This window comes from Etheostoma spectabile, chromosome 15, assembly GCF_008692095.1.
Source record: "Etheostoma spectabile isolate EspeVRDwgs_2016 chromosome 15, UIUC_Espe_1.0, whole genome shotgun sequence".
In the NCBI taxonomy this organism is placed as follows: domain Eukaryota; kingdom Metazoa; phylum Chordata; class Actinopteri; order Perciformes; family Percidae; genus Etheostoma; species Etheostoma spectabile.
The window spans coordinates 19,589,515-19,601,383 of record NC_045747.1 but is presented as its reverse complement, the minus strand read 5'-3'; the positions used below and the strand labels follow the sequence as shown (position 1 = coordinate 19,601,383).

General features: G+C 43.2%; 1 protein-coding gene across 12 annotated transcripts in view; it reads right to left on the bottom strand.

Moving 5' to 3' along the window:
* The window catches only part of rbfox3b (RNA binding fox-1 homolog 3b), a 456,818-nt gene that overhangs the window by 27,781 nt on the left and 417,168 nt on the right, over window positions 1-11,869 (bottom strand). For all 12 annotated transcript variants that reach the window (XM_032538181.1, XM_032538179.1, XM_032538182.1 and 9 more), the window contains 2 exons: window positions 6,902-7,045; window positions 2,166-2,219 (listed from right to left, as the gene is read on the bottom strand). In XM_032538181.1, coding sequence (XP_032394072.1) covers window positions 2,166-2,219; window positions 6,902-7,045 — 198 coding nt within the window. The remainder of the gene's footprint in view (window positions 1-2,165; window positions 2,220-6,901; window positions 7,046-11,869) is intronic.

Here is an 11,869-nt window from a genome sequence, read left to right as displayed (position 1 = left end):
CCCCCCTTACTCTCTGACTCCCTCGCTCCCCTGGGGGGTTTGTCACTTCCTTGAGTTATGTGGACTGGGATACTGGACCTGGGCTCTATAGCGGCAGCATTAAGATATGCTGGCCAAACAAGTCCCATTCCTATATATACTTCTAGAGGTATGGGCAGGGGAAGAGGGAGCATGGCCGGCGCTGCCTGATAATTGCTTGAGGATGTAATACATGTGAGAGATGGCGAGTTGTGTGATCTCGTATGCATACAGAAGATCTCCGGGCTGCTATTCCTAGCATAAATAACACGGGACCTGTCCTTGGGGAAAGAGAGATAAAGAAATAAATTCAAAAAAACGGAATTGAGGGCAAAATTAATCCTTTGGACATTCACCCGACTGTGGTTACCCCCTCTATCTTTTTTTTTTCTATCATGCACAAATAATTAGCTTACAAGAGGGGAGAGTGGAGCCACCATTTTTCAAAGGAGACAAACATATTGAATGCAAATTGCCAAAGCTTCATAGAAAATAGATTGTTTATTAATGGCCTGGTAGGTTCATTATATAGCACACGGGGAAGAGAGAGAGAGAGAGGCATCATGGGTAATGGCTTTGTAGGGCACAAACAATAAATGCTTGTTACAGCGGAGGAGGCAGGTTTATCCGGTGCTCAATCTTGTCTGGCAGAGGGGGCATAGTGCGGCAGCGTTGCGTGGTTCCAGAGCTCCCTGCATGCCTGTATACCAGCCCAAACTACTCCCAGGTATGAATGGGAATCAATAGTATTCATGCCTCAACACCCAGCCAGGGATCCTGTCTCCTTTATGAATGGAAAGCTGTGGAGCTTAGTACACTCTATTAAATGAACAGCTGGATGAGTAGCACTCGGCTGTTCACACCAGAGCAGGCTTCACCTGTCCATGGTAGGTGGTTAGGTGACTGATACTACGGTAACACTGCAGCGCTGTGGCTCTTTTTCTGCAGGCTTGTTGGTATTTGTGCTTTAGGAGTTCAGATTATATTTGAAATGCATACATACACAACCAACGCTGTTACCCTTAAATTGGTTAGGTAAAATTTACATTTAGTATTTCAGTTTTTACCTTTTGACCTTAAGTGTCTATATATTGACTATTCTTAATATCATCAAATTCAAGTCAAAATCTTAAAAGAAGTATTTTCTGTGCAGTCAAAGCCTGTTACATGTTATCCCTGACTACCACCGAGCTCCATTGTTGTCCACGATATCAATGTACCATCACAAAGTCGTAGTGTATTTATAAGTCCTACATTCAGAGTCCTGTTGCCAGAAATGCTCACTAGGGCACCAAATGTGGATTAATACGCTGCTGAAAATAGTCCTCAACAACGGCACTATTTAGTCCTGTTCAAATACGCTTACTAAAAATTACAGTTCCCAGCTGTTTTAGGAAAGTACTTAGCATAAAAAATATATAAATCTGTATATCTGTGACCCAGTTTTAAACACTGTCTGGGCTGAGGACAACAGACGGAGTGGGAAGTCGGAAAGCGCTGAGAGACGGACTAACACACTATTGGTTTTGGTCTTTTCATGGGTTCATCCTTTAACTGGCTCCTAATCCCACATTACATTAGCTTGGATGTGGGCATTGACTCAGTGGGTAAAAGCTTCCAAACAACAAACACATGGTGTCCTGTTTGTCCAAAGCTTGACATGTAAGGTGTAAAGGATTAGGATTAGGCTTCAAATGTCTTTCAGCTAAACTACATTTATTTACAAAAGGTCCCACAGAACGTTAGTCTTATCCTGAATTATAGTATGTGTAAAAACAAAATGAGAAAACCTGAATAATGTAGGAGCAACACCCAGGCTTTAAACACCCGCTTCTTAAACAAGCAGTTTCAATTCCATAAGCTTCAGAAACCTGCAGCCTGCTGGTGGATTAAGTGAATTGTGAAACAGCTCAATAATGAATTGATTGACAGGGCTAATGATTCACAACTTGGGTTAGAGCTGCAACAACAAAAACAATAGGAAGGGAGGGAGGGAGAAAGAGAAAGAGAGGCATGGTGGATGCAGCTCTCCAGGACCAGGCTTAGGGACCACTACTCTCAGCCAATGTACACACTACACTAATGCCATCATTAGGAAACAGAAGAAGTACATGGTAATGAAGCAGCTGGTGTTCTAGTTCACTTACCTTGGATCCTCGCTCATTAAAGATAATCTCCACATCTAAAATCTTTCCAAATTGCTGCAGACAGAGAAAAGAAAGAGAGAAAAGCGGGCCAGAGATGGAGTTAGAAAGCCTCACGGACTGTGAATTCATGAGGACGACGACTAGAGAAAGAAAAACCATTAAGGCAATATGGAAATGTTACTTTTGCCGGAAATGCTGGTCAATTTGCATTTGGTATCTCGGTAAACAGTTCTTGAAGCTGGCTGGCACACTTTAAAAAGAGAACTCCTAGCCGCTGCTTTAATGCGCTTTTGTATTTTTTTTCAGTACTATATGAAATGAGATCACAGTATCTGTAAAAAAATATTGGATCTTTGATTACATATCAGCATTTCTGATGTTTCCTTGCTCGCTTGTTTTAACACAAAAAAGAAAAAGAAGAATTAAATTACATTTTGATGTTGTGAGATATGATCACCTGGGGAAAGTTTTTCAAAACTCCTAAGCAGATAACTACGCTTTGACGTGGGGAGAGTTTGGTGCATCAGTTGTAAATATAGCTTTCTATACTTCCACATGCTTTTCTCTGCCTCTTCTTTATTCTCTCCTCCTCTCTTTGTTTTTGTGCTCTCGCAGTCAACAGGACCTGAGGGCCAGTCCCCAGGGGTTAACATGCTCCAGCCTTTCGATTTATAAGGCCTGCCTTCGGATCATTAGAAAACAGAGGCATGAAAGTAAACTGTAAGTTCCTCTAATGAGTGGAGTGAGAGCGACTTTTAATTGCTGTCTACAATGGCCGTATTATTTCATTAAAAGTAATTACCCTGTCAAGCGGTCCGCGTCGCCTTCATTTTGGCACAACAGGGAAGAAATGGGCCTTCCATGTGGTCGACGCTCAATGGAAATGGATGGATTGTTTGACTGAGCCACTAACAGAAGTTAGGAGGAGCTGGCTATTATCTGGCTGAAGTGAGTGTAGTGGACTTGAGGAGGTGAGGGTTTATGGGTTAGTGAAAACACGTCTTCTCCCACTTGAAAGGGCTTATGCGGTGACCTAACCACATTGAGTTAAAGGCTTGGCTGTTTAAAACCTCTTCTTTTTCAGCAGGGTGTATCTCCTCCCCTATACATCCGCTCTGGAAAGTATTCCATAGATCCTATCGGCACATCTGCCTCATATGGCGCTCAGCTCCATTGATTCGAATGGGAAGCGTTGGCTCGATCACGCACACAGGCATTTATATCCCAGCGTGATGTCCCTTTCTCGCCTGAGATGACAATGCTTCCCCCACGCAATGTGCAGATGCTAATTGTTTTAACCGAGCGTAATGGGCTTGTGGCGTCGATTAATTAGTTTCAGAGGAAGTTGTCTTTGTGGATTTCCACATGGCGCTGGGGAGTGCTCGCTGCTCACCCGTGATCTCATGCACTCCTATCCCCCGCCCACCCTATATCACACACACACGAACAGCTGCATCAGCAGCACCGATAAACAATAGCTTCAATGGGAAGGGAGACTGACGTCATCTAAGAGGCTGCAGCTAGATCAATCCATCAAAGGACAACAAAAACAACTAAATATCAATATGAAAAGAGGGACATAAAATGGCAAAATGTGTCTGTTAAGGGCCATAATAAGTTTTTGCATGCTTTATCTCCTTTGTCATGTATTTTTATTTTCATATTACAGCTGACCATTTTGCAAATTGTGCTGCTACATTTAAGACATTGGAATGTTTTTTTCTACCATTCCAGGCATCCATTCATTTCTATTTCAATATGGTTTCCATTACATTATCTTTATTACGCAACGCTGTGCAGAATCATTCTCTACTTCAAATACATTATGAAGAAATAGAAATTGGATTGATATTTCAGTTACTAAAACCTGGAATAGTAGAAAAAAAAGACATGAATGTGTAGCATACACACAAAAAAATGTTCAGTAAACATGTAAAGGATACATGATATGCAGTTAAGGAGCTAAAACATGTAAACACACACATTTGGTATGTTATTTTTCATGGTATTAAACCGGAAGCCTTCCAGTGTGGAAGCAAACAAATATCGAGGCCACTGTGCCTTCAACCTTTGATTTGCTGCAATATCTCTTAAGCTGTAAAGAAACCTGTAATTACGCAACAGAAGCCCTGTGTATTCAAACAGTAGAGTGCCAGTGTAGAGCATGCTCAGGCACAGCAGTCAGCGTGACAGCAGGATGGGAGGGGGGTGGGGGGATGCAGTGAGAGCCCTTACACGCGAGAGAAGCACTGCTGAAGAACCCAGTCGCACAAACGAGGGCACCCTCGAGCAGCGCAGCATGGGCGCCGCACAGAGCTCTCTTGCGCTTGGAGTGTTTTCATTTCCCCTGCACTCGCTAGCTCTCAGAGATCACAGTTTCTAATTACTGATTAAGGTCCGCTGTGGTCGTCCTAATGAGCCCTTCATTCAGCGCCTCGTTAAAGGCTCACAAGTTTCTCCACACCCTTAACCCTCTGGGCGCATCTCAGACCCTCCCTTCTTGTTTTTAGGGTGCCAGGCTCCAAAATGTTCTACTGGTGCTGCCGCCGTGTGTCAGCAGACAGAGCTCCCGGCGGGGCTTTGCTCTGCTTTAAGGGCCTTCTTTAGTGGGCTGTGCAGCACCTCCACTCTGCTCCCGCCTCCCTGCATGTCTGTGAGTTTCACTCATGCGCAACAGTAATGGCGTATTGAGCTGGTGGCGCTCAAGAAGCCATTAGAGCTAGAGGGATGAGGCTTTGCACATGCTGATCACACAAAGGCCCATTGTGGAGGCCATGTCAGAGGGTGGAGCAGACCGGCTATCTCCTTGCCAAGTTCTACCCAAGACAATCAATCCCACAATCCTCTACTATGCCAACCAACCAAGAAGGGAAGGGGGAGGGGGTATATAACAGGAAGGCACGGGCAACACGTGGGTGAGTCGGGTGATTGTGGGGGACTGGGTGGGCTGCGATCAATTTTGTATCGTATAGCTGCATGCGTCGGCCAGGCACACAAAGCCTCCAAGCTAATTACTGAGGCGATTTGGATTCCACACGACCTGCACCAGAGCTGGGAACAATAAAGCCAACAATCAGAGGGAGAAAGAGAGAGGCAGAGAGAGAGAGAGAGAGAAAACAGCCATGTTGTCTGCAATTTATAAAGCCACAGCCAGGGCTCTCAAGTAATTAATATCATCAGCTGGATGTTGTCTTCATAACGATGAGAATTAACGCCTCTGGGTTCTAATGTTCCAATTAGCGCATAACATTTAAAGTACATTTTTGGCAGTCGTCTCCATTCAGATCCATAATGGTTATTGAATTGGAGATGTATGGTTCAATTCTTATTGAGGCTTTTGTGAGACACGAGGGTGAGCTGTTGAACTATTCATTGCCTCATTAATTGGGCAAGCGAGAGAGAGAAGGAGAGAAAAATTCTATTGAGGACTTCTGGTATACTGATATGTAATCTGATTGCATTTGTCTGCAGTTGACAGCTCTGTGTGTGTGTGTGTGTGTAACCTCTAATCAGGTGAAATAATTTTTTTTAGCTTTAGTGTAATAGTCTACAGGGTATTTAATCTTTTGGGAAACACTAATATATGTATTCTTCTAGTGACAGAAGTAAAGGAAATTAAAGTGAATTGTTTTTTTCGCCCATAGTTTTGGCTCTCATTACAATTGTTAATAACACCATCATTTTCACCAAGTTAAATACTGACATCCAGGGACACAGCAACATTGCTAAAAAAGTAGTCTGACAGTGCTGATCCATTTTTGCGCCATGACTGAAGCGGGGTGTTGCAACATCATACATCCATGGTTGATGCTCCACGCCCCCGACTTGCAACAGATTGGACGAAGGTGTCACATGGGTCCGGCTGCACGAGAATTTCAAACCCATGTCATGGCGGCTCGGACGGAATACAATGTCAGCCTTTACAAAAATAGTTTACCGAAACGTGTTTCTGGAAACATTTTAAGCGAGAAATAGGTCTTCATTTCAGATCGACAAAGATTTTTGTCTACTTCTACTGGATAGTCGTGTCATGTTCAACGGATTCATTTGCATAAAAATAGAGCATTTTCTCAACTGCAGCGCCGCCGTCCGGGAATGCTTTGCGTGCACATTGAAGTTGCTTGACATCACCCGTAGGAATAGAGTGGAGAGAAGCCCGACAGAAGCGTCGCACAGACAAATAGATCAGCACTGTGACAGAGCCAGCAACATGAGCACATCAAGTTGATCAAATGGGTTTTAAATCAGCCGATTTGCCAAAGCTGAGAAAGCAGAGTAGAAAAAGATGGACGGTCAAATCATCACTGTACTGGGTTCCACATCTCAACTAATTTCAGCCTGGTGTATCAGTTTTTTTTCTCACCCATCAGCCCTTATTGTGATTGATTGGGCGGTTTTTCCTTACTTTTCCCAACTTTTCCCGACTGCTCATTCAAGCAATGGCTTGACTCGTTAAACACGTGGCCTTTGTAGTGTGATTTAGCCCCACTCTTTCTCTGAAGCTTGAATATTTTATTCCTTTATTGTAATAGATTTTTCTGATATAGGTAGAGTTGCCCATTGTTTCAGGCGAGGTTGGATGCCTCTTATGTAAAACTGACTTTGTTGGTCTGTTGCTACCGTGCTCCCAGATCACAGGAATTAACTTAGTAAGTACAGTATTGCATTAACTGAAAAAAGCTTTCACCTACCAAAATAAGTTGTAATAAATTGGACTTTTCTTTCAAGTTACTCACCCCAAACATTTGCCTTAGGTCAGGGTCCCGGAAGCGGAAGGGAATGTTGGAGACATGTAACCTTTTGGGCTGCTGCTTCTCTGAAGAGTCTGAGTGCTGGAGCTGGAGCTGCTGAGAGCCCTCTGTTTGCGTCACATCATCTGTCTGCCAGAGGGAAACAAACAGAAAAGACACAAGCTGCTCATTAGCTGCTACAGTATACTGTACCTCCAGGTCCTGAAATACGAGAAGGGGGGGGCTAAAACAGGAGGGAGGCGGGGTGCAGCTTGGCTAACTAACTTACGCAGCGTCTGCCATTTTTCAATCCGGTGAGAAAGCCAAAGCGATAAACAGCCGATGACTTATAGTGTCAAACCTGAGGTTGTGCATTACAAATCCACTTATTAATCTCTTGCACTTAGCTCTTGAGCAACAGGGAAGATTGAAGGCGCTGACAAAAAGGCGTGGATATAGATCCCACGGAGCCCTGACATGTCTAGACTAAAGACACATTATTGGTGACGTTTGCACACAGCCATCAGAGTGCGAGGCCCAAAGCCCTCAGCGTTGTTGTTTCCATCATTATGCGAATGCTATGCTGACATTTCTATATAAATGACGTGTCTGATGTCAATGACAAATTCCACTTGTTTCTCCCTGTGACACGGCTGATGGATTTCCCTGAGGGGGCTGGCGGCTTGTCTGTTTAGATGGACCTCGTTTTTCCGGTGGTTTCTTTTTCCGATTTTCTGTGAACAAAACCTCACTGGTCAACAGCATAGTCCCTTCTCTCTTCTTTATCATATTTGGCAAAATAAGTCATTGGTCAGTGTCTTTCAAAACACATGTATCTGTTTTATTGTTCATTTACAAGTGGTTTTTTTTAACCTTCCATCTCTGTGGTTAAGGTTTGGTTAAGTTTAAGCAACTAAAACTATTTAAGTAAATTAGTAGTTTAACATTTCGGAAAGTAAATTATTTGTTTTCTCTCAGAGAGTTAAATCTCAGGCAGGAGGCAATTAGCCTAGCTTAGCATGAAGGTTTTTTGCCAAACAACAGCCGGATGCAGTGACTTTCTGGAGTGAGGTTGCCAGGTTTGGTACCATTGAGCCTCAGACCTACTGTTTAATTACCGACCATATCTGGAAACCCACTTTAAAGTCTGAGACACTGCACAGAAGCACTGAGCAGTTTGTCAAGAAATATCAGCACTTTAAAACCACACATCAACATTTTGTATTTCTCTTTATGTACAAATGAAACAAACAACCATAGATAAGAATTACTTATTTAATTTTATATTTGAACTTTTTAGAGAGCCAGTCATGGTTAAATGATTGCAAAGTTGGCTGTCGGTGAGAGACAGGAAGAGAACTGCAAAGACATGGTCAGAGGACAGGAATTACTTGCATGACCACAAGAGGTCACTGATCAGGGAAAGATTACGCCCGTTTTGAACAACCAGCCAGTGCTGTCTTTGAGCTGGGAACAGTCTGCAAATGATTCAAATGAACAAAAACGAAGGCTGATTTAGTGCTAGTGACTCGGAAAGGGACTAAATAAAGAAACACAGAGAAGAGGACGATGAGAAATGAGTGAGTGGAAGTGGCAGATATTGAGCACAAAAGCTGTTTGAATGTGATATGTAAACTGCAAGGTCTCCTGGGAAGTGCTCTCTGAGCATGGCAAACACACTACACTGGCTGGGAAGTCACATACACAGACACAATCTTGTACTGAGATACAGACGTGAAAAGGGAGTAGGTTGTTGCCGGAGAACAAACGGTTCAAATGACACACACACACACACACACACACACACACACACACACACACACAGCTCTGAGGCTGTCACACGGCTGCAGGCCACTCTTAGTGATACATTTCCCACCATTTAGGAAATGGGGTAGGGATTTATTCATTATAATTCATCATCACAGTATTATCATTATCATCATGATCGTAATGATGATCGCCTTTATTATTCTCATTATCATAATCACAATCTCCACTGTAATGGCCGTCATTTATTTGGTTTTTATGGCCCATTCGGAGATGGTGACATACATTGTTAACAGTGACAGTTGTTTGATTCAAGGTCCCACTTTGTCTCCCCTGCAGCCATCCAGGTAGGGCAGGGTAGTGGCAGCTTCCTAAGTCCTGCCTGGGCTTGACGGCTTCCCGACCAGAGGGTAACAAGTGGCGAAGGACACAAGGGCCAAAAAATGCACCAAACTGGCCGGCCGGTAAGGAGTGGATTTGTGACACAGAGAGACGGGCGGAGGGGTCTTAACTCTGCCGTGTCCTCGCGTGCTGGAGGTTAATAGCCTGAGTAGCCATGTTGGGCCCAGGGGGTGACACATTGCAGACAGATGCTGGGACCATAGAGGGTGACAAGGTACCAGAGCCCCGTGGGTCAATCTGTTTCATCGGTCACACATGACACTATCGACCTTTAGCGTATGTTGCCAGACTACTGAACACCGCTGTCCTCCAGCTCTGTCTGGCTGGCTTTTTTATCACGGCAAGCGCAGTCGCGTGTTTGCAAACATCCAGATTAACTTTCACTCGGCGCTCAGACAGGCCGGCAGCACGCTGACATCAGGGGCAAATACACATAGGGATTACACAAATGCTGAATTGCTGACTCCCGAGCACACCAGACTGCATACTACTAACTCAATAACTTGGGAGTGTCACTGAGAGCCGGGATGCCAGCCTCAGCGCATCGCTCCCATGGCTCCAACCTGCCTGCCTAGGTTGTGAGATGGTGGTTTTGCAGTGGAAAATAATTACCTCCGTATTACCATAGGAGGCCACCTTCAGTGGCACTTTACTGTCCCGACAGCTGCTGTCACGGGGGGGAGGAGGAGGTGGTGGTGGGATGCAAAACACGCCGTCACCGCCAAACCCAGCAAACCAGAGAGTGAGAGAGCTGTCAACTCCAGCAACTCTTCGGCTTCCTGTTCAGTCATTTCTCTAAAAGACTCCCTTGCTGTTATTTGCAAATCGCCTGCAAAGTGCTCTGCTCAGCACTTTCCCCCTCCTCACAGAGTGGCATTACAAGAGCATAATTGAAACTATCTGATTGGAATGCTGCCAAGCAGGTAGATTACATCCGATTAAATAGGGGGGCATACTGAAGAGAATTATAATGCCTGAGCTTTATTTCATTATTTTCCTCTCCTGGTGTATTTTGTTGTTGTTTTTTATCTAAAGAAGCTGCAAATATATCCTCTTCATCACCGGAGAGAACAGGGAGTGTGCCACTAGCCCCCCCCCCCGATTTATATAAAATAGTGCAAGGCGGAGAAGTTATTTTGGGCGTGACAATGCTGAGCTGTAACAACTTCAGGTGATTGACAGTTAGCTTGGGTAGAGATTAATCCCTCCTACTTGAATTAAAGTTCTCATATTATACTTTGTGGCTTTTACCTTTTCCTTTATTGTGTTATAATTCTTTTTTGTGCATGTTATGGTTTTACAAAGTGAAAAAGCCCAAAGTCCACCCCAAAGGGACTTACCAATCTCCAACAGGCAACACCGTTCACAGACTGCTCCAAACAGCTCTATTCTAGTCCAGCCTTTACTTCAGAGACGAACAAGTGTCACTTTGTAACACGTGTTATAATGCTCGTCTAGCTGCTAGCCGGGGACTCCCTCATTCTCTGCAACTGACAAGCTAGCAGTACTTACTGCCCATGTGCAACTCCCACAAACAAAGATGGTACAGAAGTGAGATGCCTCACTCTGTAGCTAAAACAGAGAGCTCAACACAAAGGGGGAAAAGAGGAGCTGCAGCAATGTACACTTCAACAAAAATATGGCGTTTTTTGAAAATTAAACCACATAAACCTATTCTGGTAAAACCTCTAAATACAATCATGAACCTGAAAATGAGCATAATAGGAGCACTTTAATCAATGCAAAAGATAAGCAACTGTAATAGGAGAGATCTGGTTCTTCGAGGATTTATACAAACTAAAGGAGAGAAGTCTTCTGCAGGTGCATTTCAGTGAGATGCATCACTGAGCTGCTGGATGAATTCTACAGAGCAGTGTTTTGGTCCCAACTGCAACAAAGAACGTCTTTTTTACTAACGATGGCAGAGGTTTCTGGGTATTGTAGTATGTAGAGGTATCCTCCATGGTAAACTGACAGAAAAGACATGATTTCAATGAAACTCGAAACAATTAAACTGATGGACAAAAAATTTACCTATAGTGTCTTTAAATGATAATACTGCTGATAATCTAGTAAAAATATAGTTTTCATTAGGGGCGATAAAATGTATCATTGCATCGCAATGCGGACCTGGACGATATTGCATCGATGATGTGACAGACCATAATCGATTAACTCCTAATGTTGTTACTTGGGTTTTTTGCCTTTGGTCTGTTGTGTTCAGACTCCATTACATTCAGGAAGTGTCCTTCTTAAGAGCAGATCCAATATAAAGACAAGTCCATGTACTGTATATCTGACTACAATTTGTTGACAAAAACCATGTGTAGCAATATATAATATTGAAGAGATGACATCAAATGATATCAAATCGGTTTGAATTGTTGACAGGATAATCCTATTCGAATCGTGACACCAGTGAAGATTTACACACCTAGTTTTTATAGGTATATAATTATATATATTATATATTGGTCCAAAGACCAAACCCACGGTGAATATATCTACTAACAAGTATTGTATGATCAGAGCCTGATATATCTTCTTCCTCTGTGCCATAGAGCTCCATTGTTGTTAAAAACACACCAATGAGCCAAACAGTTGCCCTGGCAGACATGTTCTTTCATTACCATGAACACACACACTGTATCAAACATACAACTACTGACTAGAGCAAATGAGGGTTATTTCGAAACTAAAAATAGTACTCAACAAATTCAATGTTTTTTCCTCTTTGTTTGATACAAACTACAGTGACCAGCAGTTTTACCAAATTACTGAGCCTATTTATTTTATGAAATAATA